The sequence below is a fragment of the Pseudorca crassidens genome, chromosome 1 (assembly GCF_039906515.1).
Source record: "Pseudorca crassidens isolate mPseCra1 chromosome 1, mPseCra1.hap1, whole genome shotgun sequence".
NCBI lineage: Eukaryota > Metazoa > Chordata > Mammalia > Artiodactyla > Delphinidae > Pseudorca > Pseudorca crassidens.
This window is the reverse complement of record NC_090296.1, coordinates 112,472,040-112,499,244: the sequence shown is the minus strand read 5'-3', so window position 1 is coordinate 112,499,244 and position 27,205 is coordinate 112,472,040. Positions and strand designations below refer to the sequence as shown.

The 27,205-nt window shown below is 40.2% G+C and overlaps 1 protein-coding gene across 12 annotated transcripts in view; it reads left to right on the top strand.

The window, feature by feature from the left end:
* CSNK1G1 (casein kinase 1 gamma 1) overlaps positions 1–27,205 on the top strand; it is a 146,305-nt gene that overhangs the window by 88,654 nt on the left and 30,446 nt on the right. For 11 of the 12 annotated variants that reach the window (XM_067750046.1, XM_067749950.1, XM_067749991.1 and 8 more), the window contains 3 exons: positions 20,119–20,270; positions 21,806–22,040; positions 26,496–26,581. In XM_067750046.1, the coding sequence (XP_067606147.1) occupies positions 20,172–20,270; positions 21,806–22,040; positions 26,496–26,581 (420 nt within the window). In that variant the 5' untranslated portion in view covers positions 20,119–20,171. Of the gene's footprint in view, positions 1–5,914; positions 6,099–20,118; positions 20,271–21,805; positions 22,041–26,495; positions 26,582–27,205 lie in introns of those variants that run through there. The other variant, XM_067750031.1, reaches the window with a different exon arrangement.

Genomic DNA, 27,205 nt, shown 5'->3' with positions numbered 1-27,205 from the left:
CACGTGCTTAGTTGCTCCGCGGCATATGGGATCTTCCGGGACCAGGGCTCGAACCTATGTCCCCTGCATTGGCAGGCAGATTCTTAACCACTGCGCCACCAGGGAAGTCCCCCTTAGTCTTTTTTTTTTTTTAATATTTATTTATTTAATTTATTTATTTTTGGCTGCGTTGGGTCTTCGTTGCTGTGCGCGGCCTTTCTTTAGTTGTGGCGAGTGGGGGCTACTCTTTGTTGAGGTGCACAGACTTCTCATTGCAGTGGCTTCTCTTGTTGCGGAGCACAGACTCTAGGCGCACAGGCTTCAGTAGCTGTGGCACGTGGGTTCAGTAGTTGTGGCTTGTGGGCTCTAGAGCACAGGCTCAGTAGTTGTGGCGCACAGGCTTAGTTGCTCCGCGGCATATGGGATCTTCCTGGACCAAGGCTTGAACCCGTGTCCCCTTCATTGGCAGGCGGATTCTTAACCACTGCGCCACCAGGGAAGCCCCCCCCTTAATCTTTTTATGTATATATTTTCATTAAAAATTTTTCTGATTTAAATATAAGATGGGGGTCTGTTTATCAAATGGGAAGGTGTAAGTTTCAAACAGTGCTGAGGTTCTTTTAGCTTTATTATCCAATATGTATTTGAGAGATGAGATACTAAAGGGATAGAATGAGTTAAATGTCAATTTGAATATTATGATTGGAAAACAGTTGAAATATTGAAGATATTGAAAACAGTTCTAGGCAGATAATAAAAAATGTTAGAGAATAAGTTGCTGGGGCCCATCTATGTTTGTCATGTCTCCTGTATTGAGGCACCATCAACTATAGGAGCTTCGTAGCCTAATTTGAGTATAAAGGCTTTGTTCAAAATCCTAAGATAATTCTCAGAACACCATATTTCAGTTCAGTTAGCTGCTGGGATAACCTAATAATCAGTCAATAACTAGACCACCACCAGCTGTCACAGATCATACCTCACTTCTATATACTAGTTTATAGGTATCTTATTTAAAATTCTAGGATTTCGGGACTTCCCTGGGGCGCAGTGGTTAAGAATCCGCCTGCCAATGCAGGGGACACAGGTTCAGTCCCTGGTCCGGGAAGATCGCACATGCCATGGAGCAACTAAGCCTGTGCTCCACATCTACTGAGTCTGCACTCTAGAGCCCACGAACCACAACTGCTGAATACCACGAGCCTAGAGCCTGTGCTTCGCAAAAGAGAAGCCACTGCAATGAGAAGGCCCCGTGCCGCAATGAAGAGTAGCCCCCGCTCGCTGCAACTAGAGAAAGCCCGCATGCAGCAACGAAGATCCAATGCAGCCAAAAAAGATATAAATAAATAAAATGCTAGGATTTCAAGGGTGACAGATTTTCTAAGGAAACCAACTGTTAAATACAGCGTAGTCTTATTTGAGTTTAGGAGCTAAAGTTGGCACACAGGTGAAAATCACACATAATCAGAGTCAGCCTTGAAAAATCTCTCAAATTGCCCATGGCTTATAGAGTGTAGTCTAACTGGATTTGTGTATATGATCATACTCAGTAAATATGCATGGTATGGATGTTCAGTATATACAGTGCTGCAGAATTTATGTAATAAGGTATGCATCTTCAAAATATGGTAGTTTTTTTTATTTCTTAAACTTTGTTTTGGCCAAGCATATATCATGAAATTTAAGTAAGTGGATTTGATGCTTACACCATTCCATGTCTCACTCTTTTTGCTAATTTTTATGGAAGACTTGACCTAGTACTATGTTAGCTGTTTGCCTCTCTGTTTTCTATCTGTAAGCTCCCTAAGGAGAGAGTCTGTGTCTTACTTATCTTTGTTTTTTCTTCTCTCCCTAAAGCATCTAGTGTAGTGTCTTGCGCATAGTGTTTAGGAAGTGATGGTTATAGAAGAGCAAGAGGAACAGTTATGTGTGTGTATTGGTAAACACCATTTGATTACAAAGAACAGAATCTATTCCAATTAGCTATGATTCTAAAGGAGAATTTACTGAAAAATCATAGGGACATATCATGGAACCAAGGAAGGAAATATACAGGTCTCACTAGGGATTGGAACAAAGCACTTAGAAAGCCTCTAGGAACCAAAACAACTGCTCTTTGTCCCTGGCTTTCTGTCTAACTCTTCTGGACTCTGACACTATATTTGACCCTCCTTCTGCTTAGTGTCATAAAATCTTATGCTTTGGCTTCTGTTAGCCCTCTTCATCTGCTATGTGTTACCAGCCTTCTCTGCATCTCCTTACATTTGGTGGAAAAAAGTCTTTTATGCAGCCCTTCTCCATTTAAGCACCAGCAGAGATTGACTGGAGTCCTGTATCTCAGTTGCGAGCTCTGGCACTTCCCTGGTCGTCCAGTGGTTAAGACTCCACGCTTCCAATGCAGAGGGCACAGATTTGATCCCAGGTCGGGGAACTAAGATCCCGCATGCCACACGGCATGGCCAAAAAACATGCAAGTTCCTAGGAAAGAGACCGGCTGACTTAGCTTGGAACAGCCTTCCAGTTCTGGTCCCAATGCTGTGATAAGGGTGCGCAGGATCACATGGACTCCATCGCTCAGCATAGAGCACGTTCTCTAAGAATGTGGCTTAAGAACTGGGAGAAGACAGTTGACAGTGTGACAAGAAAATGGTGGACTCACAGACCATACTTTTCTTTCTCTTCATGTAACCGTTGCTAGAAAGCAAAACATTTTGCCTTAAGGCAGTTCAGCATCTTGAGATTCTCAAAGTGGGGAGTAGAGCCTGAAAACAACAACCGTGTGATGTCCTGGCAAAGGGCAGTGAGTACTCCCAGAAAAAGAACTCCCTCTTTCACTGCTGATTGTGCCTGTGTTTATTGTACTTATCATACGCTTGTTGGGAAAGAATAATCTTAAGAGAAAAATCTGCTTTGGGCCTGTGTTAAGAGAGACAGAGCTTCTCATACTTAGAAGGGTCTGGAATGATGAATTTAAAGCCATTTCTGCCAAACTTTCACCCTTTGAAGGACCTGCTCCTTTCAGCATGAGTGGCATATTTGAAATAAATAAACATTAGGGCAACAGCAGAAGCCTCATATTAAAAACAAACAAAAAGGGTTTCCCTGGTGGCGCAGTGGTTGAGAGTCCGCCTGCCGATGCAGGGGACACGGGTTCGTGCCCCGGTCCGGGAAGATCCCACATGCCGCGGAGCGGCTGGGCCCGTGAGCCATGGCCGCTGAGCCTGCGCGTCCAGAGCCTGTGCTCCGCAACGGAAGAGGCCACAACAGTGAGAGGCCCGCGTACCGCAAAAACAAACAAACAAACAAAAAAACCAAAAAAGTTAAAGTCCTATCCACTGGGTAAAGGACGAGGAGTATATTTGGATATACTTTGCAGAAGGAACAGCTCCAGTGTCACTGTTGTTCCTCTCAGGGAGAAGAACCTAAATATGAAAGTGTGCTTGGGTTGGTGAGTCAGTAGCAAGAGCCCATTATGGGTATATGAAAACCATCTCTGTCTTGAAACAGACTCACAGACATAGAGAACAGACTTGTGGCTGCCAAAGGGGAGGGGGTGTGGGGGAAGGATGGATTGGGAGTTTGGGATTAGAAGATGCAAACTAGTTTATATAGGATGGATAAACACAAGGTCGTACTGTATAGCACAGGGAACTATATTCAATATCCTATGATAAACCATAACAGAAAAGAATATAAAAAGAATGTATGTATATGTATAACTGAATCACTTTGCTGTACAGCCCAAATTAACACAACATTGTAAATCAGCTATACTTCAATCTTAAAAAAAAGCTCTGGGGGACTTCTCTGGTGGCGCAGTGGTTAAGAATCTGCCTGCCAATGCAAGGGACACGGGTTCGAGCCCTGGTCCAGGAAGATCCCACATGCCGCGGAGCAGCCAAGCCCGTGCGCCACAGCTACTGAAGCCCATGCGCCTAGAGCCCGTGCTCCGCAACAAGAGAAGCCACCGCAATGAGAAGCCCGTGCACTGCAACAAAGAGTAGACCCCGCTCGCCACAACTAGAGAAAGCTCGCTCACAGCAACGAAGACCCAATGCAGCCAAATAAATTAAAAACAAAAACAAAACTCTGTCTTACAGTATATGGAGCAAACTTCAGACAAGGGAAAGTGTGTTGTGCTTTTCATCTTTTCCTCTTAAAGAGTGTGTGTGCATGTGTGTACATTTCCAAATCTACCTACCTTGTCCAGAAAACATTTTAAAAGGACATTTAAATGCTTCTATTGATTTTACAGCGTAAATCCAATCTGTAGCAAAAATTTTGTGAAGCAAAAATAGAAAGGATTGTTTCATTTGCTGGGCTTGGAAAGGCATAATTGTCATACTCCGTACTAGGTTGCTGGTCTTTGATGGAGCTAATTTAGTCATGATAGCACTATGAATTCCTTTTCGTTCTTCCAAGGACAAAACATCATGACTTTTAACCTTTATTAGCTAGCTACAGTAGTTAGCCATAAATAGGAACAGATATTTCTGAAACTCAACACTCAGCACACTTCTGGACTAGGATAAATTCTTTGGTTGTGTGTCCTTTGTGTTATTTTCCATAGTTTCGAGCATTGGGACATTTCTCATGTTACGGCTAACAATGTACTCTATAGTATCGTGAAATATAAACATAAAAGTTCATATGTAATGCTGTGAGAGACTTGTTTATCTGTTAGAGCCAAACCCTTGTGGCCCTTCTCTGCTCCTTAAAACTCTCAAATAGCTCTAAGTTACATGAGGCATAGAGAGTAATTATCTTTAATTATGTACATAAAATTTATTCCTCTCTCCTGCAAAAAGAAAAAAGCACCACTTCTATTTTAGATACTTAGCTGGTGAAGACTTGTTGGGCCAGTAATTCCTTTAATTGCAAATAGGGAGTTGTGAGTTTATTATAGAAATTGTGTGGCCTGCATGCACCTCACAGTTACACAAAGTACTGACACCTTTTCGGTGCATTGTTTTGCAGAGTACAGAACTGCTAGAGATATTTGCTCAGTGTGAAGGCAGAATTTGTTATTTGAATTTTGACTTCTTTTAAGGATCTTCATGAAAAATAGAAGGCAGAGTTCCAAAAATAGACCCAAGTAACTTATATGTACGTGGCCTGGGCTGGAGTGTGGTGATTAGTTCCAGAAAACCATTATAGTGCTTATGCAGGCAAAGGTTTAGAAAAGGTCAAGCACCGAAGCCTGTCAGAGGAAGCTTGCTTATAAGTTTGCACAGACCCTAAAGCTTCTGATGTCATTTTCTCCCTTTAATTCTTGATCATACTTTACTTTTCTGTCTTTACTCACATCTCTCTTACTATGTACCTGCATGTTTCTCTTCCTTCTATGTCTTCAAAGCCATTCTTCAGACATGAAGAATAGCTTAGTGGCTGCCCTTAGAGAATGCTTTTTGAAGGAGGGCAGAGGCAGAAGTCTCAGTGACCATCATAGGACTGACCACAGCCCTCAGTCACTCCCCCTCCTTAACTCATAGTTTGTCAAGGTTAATCATTAAGAGAGAAGGTAGCATTTAGCATCCCCAAAGCTATGGAGTACTATGGAATGAAAGAGATGAGTCGTTGAAGTGAATTATTCCTATGGGTTATGAGAAGGTGAAAGCCTGTATCTACTGTCTTGTATTAAAACTCAGTGAATTCCTTTCCAGTATCTCTCAGTGTCATTGTGAGAGAGAATATTTTCCTTAAGTTCCAGTAACAGACTACATGATGATAGATAACGCCTCACATCTGTTATCAAAATGATAATCCAGTTGCTAGCTAAGCCCTTTTGTATTTGTAGAATATAATGTATCTATATGCATACTTAAGACAAAAACCAACAAAAAAATCAAGTGTTTTTTTTTTTTTTTTTTTTTTTTTTTGCGGTACCCGGGCCTCTCACTGTTGTAGCCCCTCCCGCTGCGGAGCACAGGCTCCGGACGTGCAGGCCCAGCAGCCACGGGCCCAGCTACTCCGCAGCACGCGGGATCCTCCCGGACAGGGGCAAGAACCCTAGTCCCCTGCATCGGCAGGTGGACTCCCAACCACTGCGCCACCAGGGAAGCCCAAAGATCAAGTTTTAACCTTTGTGACCAATATTTTCATCTTTCAATGACTTCTAAGTAAGTGCTTTATATTCCACCCCCTTAAAAGAAGAGTTTGTCAGCTCTGTACACTTCTGCACTCTTTTGTGCTTTCAACAGTCTGACACACTTTTAACTTTTCTCTCCATTTTCCTCTTTCTTTATGCTTCATATTGCTTTAATTCACCTTTTCTTACCAACCTACAGAGTCTCTTACTAATAATTACTTTAGTCATGGTGCAAGGAGATGAAGTTTTCACTAGCAAGAACTCAGCATCAGCTGTGTCCATAGCACTACGGTGAGTAATTTGAGGGCCACAGAGTTATAAATAACATGGTCACTGCCCATTGGAAGGAAAATGTAATGTTTATTGAGCTTTCATAATGTTTTTTGTAAGACATTGTTGTACTACTCTCAAGGAGCTCACTAAGGTATGTAAGTAACTATAACACACACAGAATGTGTGGAATGTTATTTTTTTAAGTTACATATAAAATTATATGGAAGTTCTGAAGGGAAAAATGGTTTCTAATTATGGGAAACAGGGAAGGCTTTTTAAAGAGGGTGGTGGCTATGGGGCTGAACTTTCAAAAAGAGGTATGATTTACTCGAACATGTTCAAATAGAAGGGTAAAGAAAGCTTTCCAAGAATAAAATAAGCTAAGGCCCAGAGGCAGGTATGTGTCTGTTCATACATTTATTAAAGAGGTGTTCACTGAGCATCCCACGTGGGTTAAGTACTGGTCTAAGCTAAAGCCCTGGGGATACAGTGGTGAATAAGAGTAGGCATTGCCCCTAACTTACATTCTAAATTTATTTATTTACTTTTTATTTTCGACTGTGTTGGGTCTTCGTTGCTGCACACAGGCTTTCTCTAGTCGCGGTGAGTAGGGGCTACTCTTTGTTGCGGTGTGCGGGCTTCTCATTGCAGTGGCTTCTCTTGTTGCGGAGCACAGGCTCTAGGCACGCGGGCTTCAGTAGTTGTGGCACACAGTCTCAGTAGTTGTGGTTCACAGGCTCTAGAGCTCAGGCTCAGTAGTTGTGGCTCACGGGCTCAGTTGCTCTGTAGCATGTGGGATCTTCCCGGACCAGGGCTCAAACCCATGTCCCCTGCATGGGCAGGTGGATTCTTAAACACTGTGCCACCAGGGAAGCCCCCACTAACTTACATTCTAAGAGGGAGACAACCTGTGATTGGCTCCAGGTAAGCAGAATCAGCAGTTCTAGAGAGTTTCAGAGGAAGGAGAGGGTTATGGGCTGGAGAAAGCTTCTTGGTCAGGATCATACAGATTGCTAAGTACAGAACCTCTTGTCTGCTCCATTGTTGTATGTAAGTCAGCCTCACTTATATCTTTCATAACTTCTCACAGAGCTGAACCACTAGCCACATGTGACTACTGAGCACGTGAAATGTGGCTAATCCGAATGTGCTCTAAGTATAAAATACACACTGGGGGCTTCCCTTGTGGCACAGTGGTTAAGAATCTGCCTGCCAACGCAGGGGCACAGGTTCAAGCCCTGGTCCAGGAAGATCCCACATGCTGCAGAGCAACTAATCCCGTGTGCCACAACTACTGAGCTTGTGCTCTAGAGCCCGCGAGCCACAACTACTGAAGCCCGCGTGCACAGAGCCTGTGAAGCCACCACAATGAGAAGCCCGCGCACTGCAACAAAGAGTAGCCCTCGCTTGCTGCACCTAGAGAAAGCCCGCGTGCCGCAACAAAGACCCAATGCAGCCAAAAATAAATAAAATAAAAGTAAATTTAAAATACACACTGAATTGCAAAGATTTAGTATGCCAAAAAGGGTTGTAAAATATCTCAATAATTTCTTTTAAATTCTTATTGAAGTTTAGTTGCTTTACAATGTTTTGTTAATTTCTGCTGTACAGCAAAGTGAATCAGTTATACATATACACATACCCACTCTTTTTTAGATTTCCTTCCCATTTAGGTCACCACAGAGCATTGAGTAGAGTTCCCTGTGCTATACAGTAGTTTTTCATTAGTTATCTTTTATATATATAGTAGTGTATATATGTCAGTCCCAATCTCCCAATTCATCCCCCCTTTCCTCGTTGGTAACCATAAGTTTGTTTCCTACATCTGTGACTCTATTTCTGTTTTGCAATCTCAATAATTTTTAAATTGATTACATGTTGAGGTGATGATATTTTAGATATGAGTTTAATAAAATCTTATTAAACTTAATTTTACCTGTTTCTTTTTACTTTTAAAATGTGACTTCTAGAAAATTTTAGATTAAATCCATGGTTGTCATTCATGGCTTGCATTATATTTCTATTAGTGCTGTTATAAGGCAATGCTAAGGTCCTAGTGTATACTTAGTTCTGTTATTAAAGATGTACTAAGGCAATATGGGTGTATAATACTCAGATAAAATCCTTATTTTTCCTTTTCTTCATTCTTTTGATCTTTTTATTTACTCAGATATCTATCTCTGCCTTTTCAACTTTGTTAATGGCCTTTGCCATAATTTTTAGAGACATTTGCTTAACTAGTAGGTGGTTCAGAATTTAAAGAAACTCCAGGTGAGAGTAAAATAGTCTTAGTTTTTCTAATTTCGGAGAGCTGTTACCCTGCTTTTGCCGCTGTGCTTTGAGCTACCTGTATGCTTGCTGGTCCCTCAGCCTGCAAGATTATTCCCTCTCCGCACATTCCAGCCTAATCCGCTCTTAACCATCCTTCAAGACTCAGCCTATAACCCCCGCTCTCTGTGAAGCCGTCCCCAATCCCTTCAGTCAAGGTTATATGCTTCTCTTTATTGTTCCCTTGGCACTCTATTCTCACTTGTGTTGTTTGATGAATGGACAAACTGACCACCAGACATTTTAAACTTAAATGAATTTGAAACTGGAAGCAGGGACATTGCAGCACTTATTCCTTAGATTAAGTGAAAATCAGCAAGATAAGTAAGTTCACTTTGCCTCCTTGGAAGTCTTCATGCCTCCTCAGTGACCAGAATTATAAGGTCATCTCAAATTTTCCACCAAGTCACATCTGTTCTGACTGGAGAGGTGTTTGGGTGAAGGCTCAGATGAGGAAAGAATGGCAGCCTATAGCATCTGTTCCATTGACCAGTTCTGTGGCAATCCAGTTAACCTCTACTTTCCCATTCAGAAAATGAGGGTGACACTTGGTACTTTACTCTTCCATGACTATTTTGATGCTTAAGGAAGGGTATTAAGTATTAAGAGAGTTCAATAATAGGGGACACTCTGCTTCTGTGCTATGATTAGACTGTATGCTTTAGTGGGTTTGTTTTTTCAATCAGGAGACTTTTGGGAAAAATTTGTTAAATGGGTCCAAAGTTAATGAAAACATATGCTTATCTGCTTTTTATACTTTCTATATTAATCTAAACATATGCCACGTTGCCCTCTGAATTCCTAATGATATGTTTAATTTATTAGGTTTAATTTAAAGATTGGTATTTGTATTAGAAAAATACTACTAATGCACTCCTGATAGAATCTTACCTGTGCTTTTTGTAAGTAAAAAATTACTCTTTCTTTATTACTTGAGTTCATAACCTATCAACATCATCAGTATCTTGTGATTGTCCCTTAGGTTCACACACAGACTACGGTTTACTGACTCTTTATTAAATTGGTTAATCTCCTATGAAAGTAATGTGACCCAGTAGTCCTCGCTGCCACTCTAGATGTCCGTGGACTTCAGGGTGCAGATAGGTATATGTGGTATAGTAAAAGAGGCTGGGGGACTTCCCTGGCGGTCCAATGGTTAAGACTCTGTGCTTCCAACGCAGGGGGCGCAGGGTTCAATCCCTAGTGGGGGAACTAAGATCCCATATGCTGCACAGCACGGGCAAAAAGAAAAGAGCCTGAAACTTGGAGGCGGAAGTGGGGTTTTAGGTCTTGGCTATTACCACTCAGTGTATGACCTAAGCAAGTCACTTCAAATGAATTTCCTTACCCATAAAATGAGAATAGTAGTTCCTATATGTACTTGTTAGGATTAAATGGGAAGGCCTATGTAAAAACACTTCATAAACTGTAAAGCAGTTTATGGCCAATAGACTTTTGTGATGCAAGTATGCTTTGAGTGGAAATTTCTTATTGTAGTGTTGAACAAATAATGGGGGAGGAAGGATTCTCCTGACTTTGAAATATCAGTGATAATTTTGACAAAAACCTAGGAGGCTCCTCCAAACATGCTGCTGCTGGCTACGTGTAAGAGAGGAGGTAACCTAGTGCTGGGGCTTTGAGAAGAATGAGTCAAGGCAGCTTCTGAAAACATTTTTAAATACTCTATGGGCCTGGATACTTAAGTAATAGGACGGTAGTACTAAATGTGAAAAGAGCACTGGAAACAGACCAGGGACCAGAGAGGATTTAGAACTGGCAATGCGGCAACATATAGTAAAATGTTAAATGTGCATGACCCTTGACTCAGCATTTCCTCTTCAAGGAATCTACCCTCAAGATGCATTTGTATTCATGCCCCAAAATGTAGGCACAAGGATTTTTTTTGCAGTGTTGTATGCATATCTGTCTAGACACATTGCATTTTCAAATGATAGCGTGCAAGCTCACTTAATTGAGGGAGTGGGGGGTTGGGGAGAGAATTTCTTGGCTCACAGGACTGAGAAGTCCAGGATTCTCACCTCAGGCCAGCCAGATCCAGGACCCGCATTGTCCTTGGTCCTCAGGTTTGTGGTATACTTGTCTGTCTGCTTCTCTCAGCTCTGCTTTCTCTGTGTTGGTTTCATTCTCAGATAAGTAGTCTACCTGTTCTCATGTGGTTGTCTCTGGTAGCTTCAGGCTAAGCTCCTTCCAGTTTAGTGATCGAGGGGGACGAAAATCGCTCCTCCTTCTCTATAGTTTCAAAAAGGCCCAGAGTTGACTCTTATTGTACCGACATAGTTCAAGCTCCTATCCTTGACCCAGTTCCCCAGGGCAGGAGGATAGAATCCTCTAATTAATCTGGCTTGAGTCATATCCTTGGGGTGGCAGTGGGAAATGGCTTGACCCCACTTTAACCACATGTAGTAACAATGAAGGAATGGTGCTTTCCTGCTGGAAGAGTAAGATGTTATCAGAAGAAGGAAGAAAGGATGCGTTTCAGGCGAAAGCAATAGCTGTTCACTATAATGTCTATTTCTAATAACAAATATACGGTTACAACCTAAATGTCCATCAGTACAGGAAAACTTAAATGTGATACATCATAGGGGGAGATATGATGTAACTTTTAAAGTGAATGATGTGCATACATGTGTTGACAAGGAAAAATGTCCATTATATAATATTAAATTACAAATGAAGTTGCAGAAAAGTATTTTTAATTATGTGTATCATCTATTATGGATATGAATACTTTTTATTCATATGTTTCTGTACTGCTTTTGGTTTGCTATTGTATTTATTTAAAATTAGTATATATCACATTTATAATTTAAAAAACTAATGTCCCAGGTGGCCCCCATTCCAGATAAGGAACTGGAATTGACAAATCAAGAACTATAGAGATGGACTTCCCTGGTGGCACAGTGGTTAAGAATCCGCCTGCCAATGCAGGGGACATGGGTTCGAGCCCTGGTCCGGGAAGATCCCACATGCCGCAGAGCAGCAAAGCCTGTGCACCACAACTACTGAGCCTGTGCTCTAGAGCCCGTGAGCCACAACTGCTGAGCCCGTGCACCACAACTACTGAAGGCTGCGGCACCTAGAGCCCGTGCTCCACAACAAGAGAAACTACCGCCATGAGAAGCCTGCATACCGCAACGAAGAGTAGCCCCCACTCGCTGCAACTAGAGAAAACCCGCGCACAGCAATGAAGACCCAATGCAGCCAAAAATAAAATAAAATAAATAAATAATAAATTAATTAATTTAAAAAAACTATAGAGAGATGGACAGATGATGTAAAAACTGTAAAATAGTATTCAGGTAACTGATATAAAAATATCGGGACTTTCCTGGTGATGCAGTGGTTAAGAATCTACCTGCCAATGCAGGGGACACAGGTTCGAGCTCTGATCCGGGAAGATCCCACATGCCGCGGAGCAGTTAAGCCCGAATGCCACAGCTACTGAGCCTGCTCTCTAGAGCCCGCGAGCCACAACTACTGAAGCTCTCAGGCCTAGAGCCCGTGCTCTGCAACAAGAGAAGCCACCGCTATAATAAGCCCGCGCACTGCAATGAAGAGTAGCCCCTCCTCGCTGCAGCTAGAGAAAGCCCGTGGGCAGCAACGAAGACCCATCGCAGCCAAAAATAAATATTGGGAACCAAGGAGGTGGGTAGGACAGATTAACCAGATTCATCTGCCTGTGTAGTAGGGTAGCAGATTTATATCCTGGAAGGATAATGGTAACCAAAAAGGCATGTGGTTTGGAAGAAGTGGGGTAGGGAGCACAGAGAATAACTTTGGCAACCACATGAATGAAAGGGAGGAAGAACGAAGGCGGAGAATGTTGGCAGCTTAGTATAGCGACATGAGCAGTGATTCTGGAGTTGAGAGGTCTGGTTGTGTTACTTGGGCACCCCGTCAGCTAGGAAAGGTCACACGATGTCTCTCAGGGTCTCTATCTCATATGTAAAATGGAGTCATTAGTATTTTCCCTGTTTTGTTCATAGGATGACTGTGAAATTGAAGTGAGATGGAAAAGGGCTATGTATGTAAAGAAAAGATCATATAATTCCAAGTTAGACAGGACCAAAATAAAGAATGTGTCTAAAAATGGAGTGGGAGAAGAAAAAGATAGGAAGATGTCATCAGACTTCCTTTGCACATTAGACAACTTAGATGGCTAATTTCGTTGGTCATTTAATCTATTTGGATGGGCAGGTGCTTTATTGAGAGATAGGAAGACGTTTACATTTGTTTGTATGTTTTTCAGTACTGTTCACTAAAATGAATAATTATAAATAGTTCACCTGCATGTGGGAACAGCAAAGACATAACTGCACATACCATATACAACCATCATGGAAGAAAATACACAGAAGAAAGTCCATGTAGAAATACTACAACTCTGAATTACTTGGAATCTTCATATTGGTGGCTTACCCAACAGAACTTCTTAAATATCATTCCCATGAAATCCAAATAAGAACTACTCAGAAATATCAATTATGTTAGCATTCCCACACATTTAAAATCTGATTAATTTGTTTTGCTCTGTGTATTTTAGCATTTTGAGGTTTAAATATTGTGTGTTCCAAATAGAAAACTCAAGTCAATTTCACTGAATTGTATTTATTTATTTACTTAGTACTTATTCTGCCCTTATCTACCATGTGCTTGGACTGGTGCTAGGCACCGATATACAGACATAATTAACACATAGTAGTCACTGCCTTCAAACAGCCTTCTCTTAGTTCATAGGGAAGGCAGATACATGGACAAAGAAAGTGTAATGGGAGTGGGGCAGGATTGTCAGGAAGAGGTTCACTGTACTTTGAATAATCTCATTTTTTTTCTTCTTATTCTTTCTAAATGCCTGCTATAGCTTTCTTTTTAGTTGTTATTGTTCAGGTGTGTGTTAAGAAGAATTGATCATCTCTCAGCTTTTGAAGCTCAGTAGATAGTCTGTCTATATAACTTTTTTTTTTTTTTCCCTTGGCTGTGTTGGGTCTTGCTGTGTGCAGGCTTTTTCTAGTTGTGGTGAGCGGAGGCTACTCTTCGTTCTGGTGTGTAGGCTTCTCATTGTTGTGGCTTCTCTTGTTGTGGAGCACGGGCTCTAGGCGCGCAGGCTTCAGTAGCTGTGGCACGTGGGCTCAGTAGTTGTGGCTCGCGGGCTGTAGAGCTCAGGCTCAGTAGTTGTGGCGCATGGGCTTAGTTGCTCCACAGCATGTGGGATCTTCCCCGGGCCAGGGCTTGAACCCATGTCCCCTGCATTGGCAGGCGGATTCTTAACCACTGTACCACCAGGGAGACCCTGTCTGTATAACTTAATCACAGGGACGAAGTGGTAAAATTTCAGAGATTGGGTTTTTTTTTTTATCCTATAAATTTACCAGTTCTGAGCTGAGTTGTTAGTCTTTTGGAGAAGAGAAAGGATCCCCTACCCTTCAATCCCACCCCCAGTACACAACACACTTTTAAAACATTTTTTATCTTTGATGCTATCTGCTGCAGAAGAAATATGTCCTATCTTGGACTTTCTTTCCTGACTCCTTTGGATAAACAAAACTTTGAACCTGCTTTGAGGCTTAAGGCCTTTGTAATTATGTGTGTGTGTAATAGAGAAACTGTAAAAGCTCAATTTCTCTGGCTCGGAAATGTGAGATTATTCCTCTGCTCTGCCTTTCCTCACCTTCTCTTCTCCCACCATACAAATTTGAGCTCATGTTAGGAGCATATGTCTGGTGATATTCCAGTTCCCAAGAGGCCAGTGAACAAGACAGTAGTAAAACATTTTTCATTATAGGTAAGGCAAAGTAATCCTGATTCTTTAATTTTGGGTCTAGCTGTTTCTGTTATTAAATCAGCAGTTTAGTTGAAGTAGATTCATATGTTGAACTGGTTCTTATTGTAAAAAACCATTTTTTTCAGAGTCAGAGAAATGAGAGGGATTCTGTTCTTTTTTTAAAAGAGAAACAAACACATGTATTGTCCCATATTTTTGTAATAATGCATTGTTTTTATAGAGTTATTTTCTGAGTTTTAAAGCCTATGCTTTCATTTTCCCCTTTCACTTCTTCCTATGGAATATTATCATGTTTGTCTGCCTATTCTTTCTGCTTTCTTGTTAAGTGGACTTACTTAATATTATTATTATTACCCCTGGTGATAATTCCCTGTGTGTCAGTAATTCCCTGACCTCTCATAAACACTAAGGAACATCCAGTAGCTGTGCTAAAAGCCACTACCATTGATGGGACCAAGGACAGCTTAACTTTGGAGAAAAACTCTCCTCTTTTCTTTAAAAATTAAAAAGCAAACTGTATAAATAAAAGAAGGGAATTGCCAAGGTCATTATGTCCTTAAAGGTTTTTTCCTAAAGCCCTGACTTTAGAAGACAGTCATCATCAGCATATACTTATTTTTTCATAGAAATATTTATATGATGTTATTTTTTTACATCCAGGTATTAATGTAGGTGTGGGACTTATTTGAGTTTGCTTCACATCTAGGTAATTTAGTTTTTCAAAAATAATGAAAGGCTAATTATTAGGCAATAATGTGATCAAATTACCAAAAGCTTCAAGGTGGTTCTATTTCAGTTCTCAGCCTGATGTGTATTTAAAAATATCTCTACTTAGAGTAGTTACTGTTCATAATACATTATGGAATCTTTTTAGGTAACAGCTTGGATGATAAAGAAGCCGTTACCCTTGATTTGGTGTGTTTAACCCAAGTTAAATTTATGACAGACTGAAAATTAGCCGTAGTGTTATACATCTCGCTTCCTGTTCTGTGCAATTTGATATATGTGTGGGTCATATGTCCAGCAGGAGTTATAAGAATATGTTATTGATGGATGGAAAAGCTGTTTCATAGTTCCCTGTGAAAATATACACTGTAACTTGTACAGTGTGTATAGAACCTTGCAGTTTTGGTTTATGAGAGATTTAACCTGTGGCTAAAGGTAATATAATGAAATCTGTTGGAAATCCTTCAGAAGAGGAGAATTTGGAATCTACTTCTTTAATTTTCAAGCTTTTATGCAGTTGACCAATTTAGGAGGGAGACCTTAACTAAGTGCTTTTATTTTCAGAGCAGATGAGAGATTATAACAGTACCTTAGTTTCTGAAATACCATGGATCAAAGAATTCAGTGCATATCTACATTGCTTACTTCCCCCACTTCATTGCCTTTACCTCAAAATTATTTGCAGGAAGTACCTTGTTTTCAGCATGTTTATTGCATTTAAGGCTTTGCCCTCATCCCCAGTCTTATTAAAGGAGTTCCACCATAACGTTGATTAATTTAAAATTTCCTAAACAATGGATTAGCGATAGCTCTGCAAAAGTAGTGTGAAACATAATATACAGGATTTCTCATTTAAATACAGCCCAGGTGATAAATCATTACTGTACAGTAATCTCTGACCAAAGAGGCAGACTTTCTTAGTGGGCCTGTGTCTGTGTTGTTCACCACCAGCACTGGCCAGTTTTGGGGCAATCATGTGTGAAACCAGACACAGATTGGAACTTGTGTGGGCATCTTTATCTGTACAGACAGTTCTAATAAATTAAGGCCACATCTCCCAAAGAGACTTCTATAGTCAGCAGCACATTTTCTGTAATACCTAAGAAACTCTAAACAGGTCTTTCAAATAGCCTTAAAATGATTCCTTTCAGTAGGTGTTGAGTCCAGTTGTTCTGATGTGAGAGAACTTCTGAAACAGATTAGTCTGTCAGTGTTTTCTGAGTCTTCATAATATATTAGCCGTAAAGCAAAGCAATGCCCTTTATTTCTACCCTCTAGGTTGCACTTCTGAATCACCTGTGGAGCTATGCTTACATCCACTACTAGAAATTCTGGTTTGGTAGGTTTGAAGTAAAGTCACTGTATCTGTTTTCTAAAGTTTTGGAGATATTTCTAATATACACACTTTCAGTTGAGTACCACTACCAGTTACCACTACAAGCTACATTTGAATTTGTACTATGCATATTTTATATAACATGAAGACAAGTTTCATTCATACTGGTGCTATGGCTTTACAAAGAGGAACCTAGAAGGTAGCTAGAAGGAAATCCTAGCTATAATCAGAATTTTGGATTTAAAAGAGAACCAGTCTAGGGACTTCCCTGGCAATCCAGTGGTTAAGACTCTACGCTTCCACTGTAGGGGGTGAGGTTTCGATCCCTTGTCAGGGAACTAAGGTCCCACATGCCACGCGGCGTGGCCAAAACATAAAAAATAAAAGAGAACCAGTCTAAACCCCTCCTCTTTACAGATGAAAAAGAGCAAAGAGGTGAAAGAATTTTCAGAGTTGGTAGCAGAACCAAATCCATGACTCTGACTTGAGCTCTTTCTACACTAGCATCTTGGACCTAGTCCATCTTTGAGAAAAGCCTCAAGGCCACTCAGTAATCTAGAAATTGTCCTGAGCATCCCAAAGCCCAACAGAGTATTGTGAGATTCAGACTATTTAATAAAAGGAGCAATAATGCAGCCAGCAGGAACTCCTCGCATCTTTGAAGTTACTAGGCAGGAGTTACGAGTGACATTACTCACAGTTAAAAATTATAGACATCACCCAGAAAGCTTTTGTGACTTTTTTGTAAACATGGAAATTTCTGGCAAGAGATGCCTAGATTTGGTACCGAAGATTGTCAAGAACAAGATGATCATCTGTCTTATTTTTAAACTGATCCTTAAGTATTGGCAGCAGGTTAGAAAATTATGCCAATATTATATTTCTACACAGGTCTGACTTTTACCTTGTACTTCAGACGGATATTGTGCCTAGATTTGCAATTTAACCAAGTAAAGGAATAGTATGTTTATTAATTAGGCTTAGATTTGGTTGTTAAAAAGAAAAATCCAAATAACAGTAGTTCAGTCAGGTAGAGATTGATTTTTCTTTTTTTTTTTTTTAAAGCTACATGAGATATATATATATTTTTCAAATTTATTTATTATTTATTTTGGCTGCACTGGGTCTTAGTTGTGGCACATGGGATCTTTAATTGTGGCATGCATGCAGGATCTAGTTCCCCGACCAGGGATCGAACCCGGGCCCCCTGCATTGGGAGCCCGGAGTCTTACCCACTGGACCACCAAGGAAGTCCCAGATTGATTTTTCTTTTGGATTAAAATAGTCTAGAGGGAAGGGAAGCCCAACATTAGTGTGGTTGCTTCATAGCTGTCAGGGATGTGTTCTTCTAATTTTGCTCCATCCATCTTGGTACTATGTTAAATCTTCAAGGTATCTGATGGTTCTAGATGGCTTCTGGAGCTTCGGTCATCTCAAAGGGGCATACCTCCAACTTGAGTCAGCTCCCTTTTTTTTTTTTGAGTCAGCTCCCTTGAAAGAACTTCCCTAGAACCACCCTATGCAACAATTTCTGCTTCCATCTCACTGGTCATTCCTATTATCGAGGGAGACTGGAAAGTTATAACTGGGCGAGTTGCTATTCACAATAATTAGAAATTTTGTTGTTAAGAAAGAAGGAGGGAATGGATATTGAGCAGGTAACCAACAGATCTGCCACACCTGTTTTGAAGAGTATAATTTTTATATTAGGAAAATCAAATTTTAGTCACATCAAAAACTATTATATAGGATATAAAATTTTAAAGATCTCCAAACTACAATCTACCATGTATCTGATTAATAAAAGCAATAAATCTCTATGGTACTGTTCTGCTTTGGATTTCTCAGTAGAACTCATTGGGAACAGCTGTTAGGTTTTATATACTTTAAATGAACTGAAGAAGGAGTTCTTCAAAACAACAGGAGAAAAAAAGATAAATTCAACTCTGTTTCCTTTTGGAGATAGGGAGAATCAAAACAACCATAAGGAAAATTCAGAGTATACTATATGAAGTGGTAGGAGACAGGAATGAGCCTATTAAACACTAAGAAAGAAGTTGTTTAGTATTTAGATGGAATAGGATAGACTATTGCAGCACATGAAATAAACACATATCATAGCAATGAATCATACAGATTCCAGATATACAAGACCTGTGCTGGAGAGAAGGATGGGCACATTGGGTTAAAGTTCCAAGTATTAGACATTGTCTTAATCCAGTTGGGCTGCTGTAACAAAATACTACAGACTGAGTGGCTTATAAACACAGAAATTTATTTCTCACAGTTCCAGAGGCTGGAAGTCCAAGATCATGATACCAGCATGGTCAGGTTCTCGTGAAGGCCCTCGTCTGGGTTGCAGACTGCTGACTTCCTACTGTGTCCTCACATGGCTGAAGGGGCTAGGGAGCTCTGTGGGGTCTCTTTTTTAAGGGCATTAATCCCATTCATGAAGGCCCTGCCCTCATGATCTCACCTCCCAAAGGCCCACACCTCTTCAAACCATCACACTGGGCATTAGGTTTTCAACATGCGAATTTTGGAGGGACACAAACATTCAGATTACAGTAGATATAATTACCTCTGCCTGTACCATATCTGTACAAATAAAATGCGAAGATGGAAAGAATTTTGTTGTCCAAAAAACTTATAGACAGGAGCAAGCAGTAATCTGCAGCGTGTACAACTGTAGACTGTGGTGTACATAAGTGTATTAAGATGGAAGTGTTCTCACTGTAAGACCAGATTTTTAGAAGTTCTGTAGCCTCATTCATACCTACAGTTCACATGGTGCCATTTAGCACATATTTATTGAGTGCCTCATATTTACAATACACTTTAAGGAGGAAATTCATTCACAAGTTGCCACGTAGGTGAGAAAGTCTAGGTTTTGGCTTCTTATAACTATGAATTTCAAATCTGGGGAAAACCCAGCCTGTATTTTTATTCCTTTTCCTTTCATAATTACTTATCAGTAACCAAACCCAGTCTGTTGACTTTTCTCCAACTGATAGAAAACAGGAAACTCCAGAGACTCCCTATGAGAAAAGGACCAGGCTGCATCCTCTGTGACCTCAGCCCTTCGGTCTGAGCTCTCCTCAGAGCAACAGTTGGAAACAGTTCCATCTCCTTGTGGCTTTGGTAGTAAGCATAGGGAGTGCAAATGAAACCAGCTAATGCAACAAGGTGTGTTAGCCTGGCCTTTGAGCTCATGAGCCATCTTTTGAACCTTTTATGCTAGTGCGCTTTTGGGCATCCTTGGGGGAGAATAGTTTACGCTCTGATCCAGCAGTGGATCAGGGACCATTCTCTGTCCTACATAGCAGTGGAAATGCCTTTGGCACTCTGGTATTAAATAACTGCTTATTTGAACATATTGTGCAATGGCTTAGCCTTTCCCACACATTACTAGTTCCCTTTGAAGCTGTTGTGCTCAGTTTGAGTTCTCCAGTAGGGACTATGAAAGAAAACAAAAATCTCACAAGTTATATTTCCTTTTTATCTACTTAGTGCTGTTGCAGCTATCTCATATTTTGGTTTTTGTGTCCCTCACTCTGCACCCTATTTTCCCTCTGCTTTCAGGTGAAGGTCTCCCACAGGTGTATTACTTTGGACCATGTGGGAAATACAATGCCATGGTGCTGGAGCTTCTGGGCCCTAGCTTGGAGGACTTGTTTGATCTCTGTGACCGAACTTTTACTTTGAAGACTGTGTTAATGATAGCCATTCAGTTGGTAAGTTGGCGTTGCCATTCTGCAGAAGGATAGGCGGGGCGGGTCTCCCAGCCACATCCTTGTGTCCCTGTTGGTGATTTGCTAGCTGTAGTGACACCTAGTGAATGCACGCTTACTGGCTTGGTGGCATTCTAGGAAGCTGGCTGGGGCAAAAAGGGTTAATCCAGAGAAGTCGCACTGCATTTGCTGTTTGCTCTATTTTAAGAATTTGCACCTTGGAGCAATACTCTGACCTTGACTGAAGTGGAAATTTATTTAGAGAGAGAGAGGATGATTAGGAAAAATTGTACAGATGCAAGTAACTTCTTTGTTGTTTTATTTATACGTTTTAAACACATGACTGTAAAATTTTGTCATGTCCTCCCTCTCTCCTTACCATCGCATCCAAGAAAAGATTGGAGATGTAACCCACTGCCCTAAAATCAGATTCTGAAGTTGTGTGACCAAGAACCTGCCTTAGTTCTCTTGCCTCTAGTTCTCACAGAGACTGAGACAGCTGAAGAGGCAGCTTTCTCAGCTCCCACCAAATTACACACTAGTACCACTTTAAGGAACAGTTAAGACAGTTCCTTTGAGAACTTTGTCATCCCTTAAGCAGAAGGATGTCTTTATTGGTCTGAAATGGTGATGGTCTCCACCCAGTTTAAAGACTTAGAAATGTTAGAAAATTGATCTTGACTTTTGAGTCAAAAATTCAAATGCTCATGCTTCCCTTTCTATACTAAGTAGAAAAGCTTTGAAGATAGAAGTGAACTTAATGAAGTTTGAATAATTTTATGATTATTATTTTGGGCTATGTTTACTTTCTCATAAAACCTATACTCCTACCTCTGCTGTTAGTTAGCTCTGTGATATCAGTCCAGTATTAACTTCTCTGGGCCTCACTTCCCTTATTTCTGCAACAAAGAGACAGAGTATAGGAAGGTGTGGACAGGACGTGAATGTGGCAGTGGCACCTGTCTTCAAAGGCCACCAACGTATTCTGATTTCCTGCCTGGGAGTAATTCTTGCCTCTCAAATGCTTACTTTCTGAAGTAACATAAAAACACTAACTCTATTCATCATTTGCAAATCATTGCATAACGAAGTAAAACTGTGTATTATCATTTTAGATGAACTGTACTGTCCTTCTCTCTTTTTTTAAATTTTTATTTATTTGACTACACAATATCTTAGTTGTGGCAGGCGGGCTCCTTAGTTGTGGCATGCGAACTCTTAGTTGAGGCATGCATGTGGGATCTAGTTCCCTGACCAGGGATTGAACCCAGGCCCCCTGCATTGGGAGCATGGAGTCTTAACCACTGCGCCACCAGGGAAGTTCCTATCCTTCTCTCTTTTATCTTGATATCTGTCATATATGTATTTGTATCAGGAAATATATTCTGGTTTACAAGAGTAAAGTGGCTCTGGGTGGCGAAGAAATGAGTTTTATTTTAATTTCAAAGCTTTGGGCTGGTAAAAGAAAACGTTCTGATGTATTTTTACAGTAAACTTCTTTAGAGTAGTATTTCTATCATTGTTTTTCTCTCTTTCAGCTTTCCCGAATGGAATACGTGCACTCAAAGAATCTCATTTACCGAGACGTCAAGCCAGAGAACTTCCTGATTGGCCGACAAGGCAATAAGAAAGAGCATGTTATACACATTATAGACTTTGGACTGGCCAAGGAATACATTGACCCTGAAACCAAAAAGCATATACCTTATAGGGAGCACAAAAGTTTAACTGGAACTGCAAGATACATGTCTATCAACACGCATCTTGGCAAAGGTGTGTTTCTTTTCAGCTCCATGAAAGCGGCAGGTTGTTAAAACACCTTTTTATTCCCAAAACACTTTTGTACCCATTGTGCATTACAACTTGTGATTCTTATTGCTTCACAGGGTAAGTGATTTTTGTACTTGAGAAATTAAGATGGTAAGTTAGTGACTTTCCTAAGTATCCTGTTGACAACTTAAGGATTTTTCATTCTTTGTTTCCAAATGCTTAGTTTCTCAGAGTGTGGCACTTGAATTATTGAATTAAGATGATAACATTTTAGTAAGTTCAGTGATGAGTTTTATATTTACATACAAATGACCCCATATATAACCTGAAAAGGACATCAGGCTGATATCTGCTTTGAGGAAGAGTGCTTCACTAAAACATGGACTAGCCTTCTGTTCTCTGTGCATAGTTTCGTGACTCATTTTTCAGGGAGAAGCCTATGTCTTATTCAGTGAAAATATATTTGCCTTTCCATGAGTCTTGAATTTTACGCAGGATAGACAATTTGCATAAATATTGCTAAAAGCTGTAGTCTCACTTGTTAGAGGGACTAGTCCAGGGGAGAGTATTTGCGAGGGAAGCCTAAGGAACAGTGAGAAGGCCCAGTCGGTAGGGCCCTGGGCCCTTGCCAGCTTCTCCAGGAAAGCTTCCCTTTTTATCTGTTTTATATATTGGGCTTTCATTGGAAGATTATATTTGAAGAAAAGCTTCTAAGGTGATTGAAAAGATATGTTCGAAAATCACCACCCTAGAGAGTAGACATATAAACAGAATATTAGACTCCTAGACGTAGCTAATTATGTAAGGTATTTAAATACTAACAAACAGTTTACACAATAAGTATTTTACACAGTAGTACATTAAAGCTAATGTAAATTGCTATCAAGTTGCCTCATCAAGTAAACTGCTCAGATATTCAGATGAGGATTCTAGTATTAGTGAAGAGTAAAAATGACATTATAAAGTGGTATGATACAACCCGAGTTGAAATGAATGCTGTCAGGATTTTTTCGGTAACCACATGGATATTCTCACTTAACATAATAGCTTAAAATTAGGCTGGAAGGTTCTCTGGCACTTATTACTGGTGTCACTTTGGACAAGTTACTTAATCTCCCTGAAACTTACCTGTAAAAATAGAGTAACATTTCACAAGGATGTTTTGCAGGTCGAATGGGTGATAATATATGTAACATGGGTCTCTTGCATAGGGCTCAGAATTCCCTTCTTCCTTCCTTTTTACAAGGAGATAGAGTGTGTGGTACATAGTAAAGTCATGATTGTTTGGGTTAACTGACAGAGTCTAGAAGTTGTTCTAATTCCTGCCTCCTGGGCTCAGCATTTGTGTTCTGATTTTGTTATTCTTGTCAGGAAAGGCAAGAACAGACAAAAGATGCATATCCATGTTGTTTGTATAAGGTACAGTGTAACAGTTAAGAAAAAGGGATGTAAATTCTGGCTTTTCCCCTTAAACCTATGTGGTCCAGTAACCTTCCTTCATCAGCATCAGTTATCTCACCCACCCTGAAAGATGTATGGTAATAGTACCTTATACCGTAGGGTTCTGTGAGATAATGCATATAAACTGTTTAGTGCTTGATGATAGTAAAGACTCTATAATGTTAGTTATCATTTATTCAACAAAATATGTTTTAAGCATCTACTGTCATCAGACTCAGGTTCCTTTATCTCTTGATGTAGCCATTTCTGCTGGAACTTTTGAGTGTATCTCCACGCGTGGACTTCCTGAGTTCCAGAGTTTTTTTCAGGTCAGATCCAACCTGTCACCGTATTTGTCTATAATGTCCCTATTACAGAGAATACATATAGGTGGTTGTCACATGCCCTTTAAACTCTGGCCATGGTCTCAAACCCAGAGAGGTTTCTGTAGGAACCCTAATCCTATTGGTCTTCAAATGTGTTGCATCCTTTATGTTGTAATGAAGAAAAAGGGAAGTGTATCTTCAAATGACCTGGAAAGAATTGCCTATTAATTTTGTGAGGGCAGAAAACAAGGGAAGCAGCCCCGTAAACCTGATATTTACTACATTAGATTAGCCACCTTCCCACTGATTAAGTCTGCCCATTTTGTATTCCTTAATGTTTGAAGTTAGGGTGAGGACACTGGGTCACCTGGCCCCTTTCCTTCAACAAAATATATTTGACCTAAAATCAGGGATGTGATGCAAGTAAACCAAGCACATCTTTCTGATTGGTTGAAAAGCAAGCCTTTATGGTATGGAAGAATTTTGTGTCCTGCTGGTCTCACTGGTATTGAAACCTTTTTTCTTTGAAAATGAAATATCCTGCATGAAAAAAACAAGGGAAATACTGAATTGAATGAATGTGGAGTGTTCAAAGAAATGTGGAAATAAAGCATGGCTCTGATTTTCACTCTCATTTTTTTTGAAAGGCGTTTATGATTTAAATTATTGTAGATTATTTTAGAATTTTAGAAATGGAAAATGACTTTTCAGAGTATCTAAATCAACCACTTGTTTTTCAGATGAGGACATCGAAGCCCAAAGGGTGACTTGGCCATGCTTAATTTTGTGTGGATTAATAAATTAATACAAAGGACAGGCCAAGACCTAGATAACCTGACTCAGGAACCATTATTTTTCCTGTTATCCCATATTCCACAGCTTTTCTTCGTGGTTTTAAGTATTTGAAAAGTTACTTTATTACTTATTCCAGTGAGTTTAAATGTGTTTATTATATTTTTTGGTTTTTGATTTTTTTTTAAATCTCATTTTATAATGGCTTTGCTGTGAAGAGAAGCTGGGCTTATTTCTGTAGGGCCGATCAGTCATTGAAAATGTGGAGAGTTTCGCCCTCTAGTGCTCAACTGTCTAAAGTACAACCATTTGTACCCTGAATTATTTATTACCAAGGGGCCCCCTTACAGGAAGTGGATATAAAAATGGAGAGGCGATGAGTAGGTGTGATATAGTGTGAGAACCTGCAGAGTGTGGTTTCTCTATCTGCCCTGTTTTGTGGGAGGCCTCAACTCACCCTGCTTGTTCTTTCTTTATTGGTGTATCTTTAGGTTCTGTTAACAAAATCTGTTTTTGTCTGTTGACAAAATCTGTTTCTTTAAGTTCTGTTAACAAAATTTCTTTTTGTTTTCAATTACATATGAAATTTATTGCAAACTTCAGGCAAGCCTTGTAGTCAAAAGCTTCTGATGGCCTTGCTGTTTTGCTTCATTCTTTTTAAGATTATTTCAGTTGCTCTGTATCAGCTCAACTTTATGTTATTTATGTCTCTTGTCAGGGTGCCGCCCCTTCCCATTAGTGACCTCATTTCCAAAAACCTCCTTCAAAGTACAATTTAGAAAGTTGCCTTTTCTTTCTTCATCTGCCCTGTAGAGTACTATGCACTCTTTTTCATGCAAATTTCCTGTAATTGGAGGCGGCAGTTAAATGTGTTGTGCTTTTGTATTTTGGGTTACCTGAGTAGCTTTCCCTGCCTTCCTGACTCTGTTAGGTTTTACTTTCTGCACAAAGAAGACAAAATCAAGTTTAAGATAGCCCCTTATTCTTGCATCTGTCATTTCTTTTGATAAAGCCCAGAACTCGATTCTGAAAAATAAACACATGAAATGTCTGAGATAAATTGTCATTGGCAATTAAAAATGGAAGAATGTACTACTTCTATTGTCTGACAGCCAAAGAATGTATACGATGTTTTCTGAGATGTAGTTACAATTTTTTATTAACTATTCTGCAGTTCTTTACCATCCTTATCTTCCCGATTTAAAGAAAAGAAAGAAAAATCCAGCAACTTGTTTTACATGATAAGCTCTCTGAATGCAGGGATACTGTTTTATGTGCCCACAAAGGGCACCTTAGTAATAAACTTTACATTTTTCTTTAGGTGGCTATGGGACATGGTACAAATGGGATGGAGCTGAGGATTGTGCCCTGATGTTGGCTTACATTAAACTAAATTTTAAGTGTTAATTTTTATGATGAATAACAAGCACTAGGCATGTATGCTAGGCATTCTGCAGCTTGTGTCTTTGCGGGCCTAGCCAGAATGGACTCTCTTAACAGCCTCAGCTACTCAATCTGCTGCTCACTTTTCGTGATGGTAACCAAAGAGTAATTGTAGCCCATGTACTAGAAATAACATTTTGTTTAAATTATCTTACTTTCAGGAAGGTGACGGCATAGAGTGAGGGGTGGTTACTCACCATTTGGTGATTTGGACTTGGTTTTAGTTTAGGATTTGCTCTTTTCACTTGATATTTACTTGCCAGTAGCAGATCTAGGCAAAGGAAGTACACGTTGTTTCTGGTTTTGATCTAAAATACTATCCCTGATTTAGATATACAAAGAATTAGTAAGCAGAGCCTTTCCAGAGCAGACGGGTTTCTGAAGGGATTACTTGGTTTTGAACCCCTTTCTGCTTTAATAACTGCAAACATAATGTGTCATCTGTCTTCCTTTTTAGAGCAAAGCCGGCGGGATGATTTGGAAGCCTTAGGCCATATGTTCATGTATTTCCTTCGAGGCAGCCTACCCTGGCAAGGACTCAAGGTATCCTTGGAAGTGCTCAGTGGAGGGCTTTGTTTAAATACTCAGTTGATAATGAAGGGGTTGCTTACTTGATGTCTGTAGGAAGCACAAAGGGGAAGATTGGCTACAGGGATGACAGGCAGGAACGACATTAGTCTATAATGTAAATGCTCACCTGGGCCTTGGAAGCTCTGTTTTGCCCACGTTTGTCTTCTTCCCCTTCTGATCCTTCTTCCTTATTTTCGAGTTTTCCATAGTCTCTTCCCTCATTCCCTCCCAGCCTTGGCAGTGCTGCTTTTCTCTCTGTGTCAGTATGCCTCCTTCACTAACATTATGTAGCAGGCATATTGTTCCCAGGGTGTTGGGGAATTTCTGGAACAAATGGATGATAGCAGCTGCTACACATTTTACCAGCAAGGCCAGCAGGACTAGGTGTGCCCCTAAGGGGAACTGGGAAATACTTGTTCTTCCTATATAGGCTAAGGACCCACCTGAACTAAAACGAAAATCCAGGTTTAACATTGCTGTTCAAGTGTTTAATTGAATAAATGCCTTTGCATAAAATAGCTGTTCCTTGTAAAATGTGTAGTTTAAATAGCCTTCCTTAGGTAGGTGTCAATACAGTGCATTTGTGTCGAAGTTAAC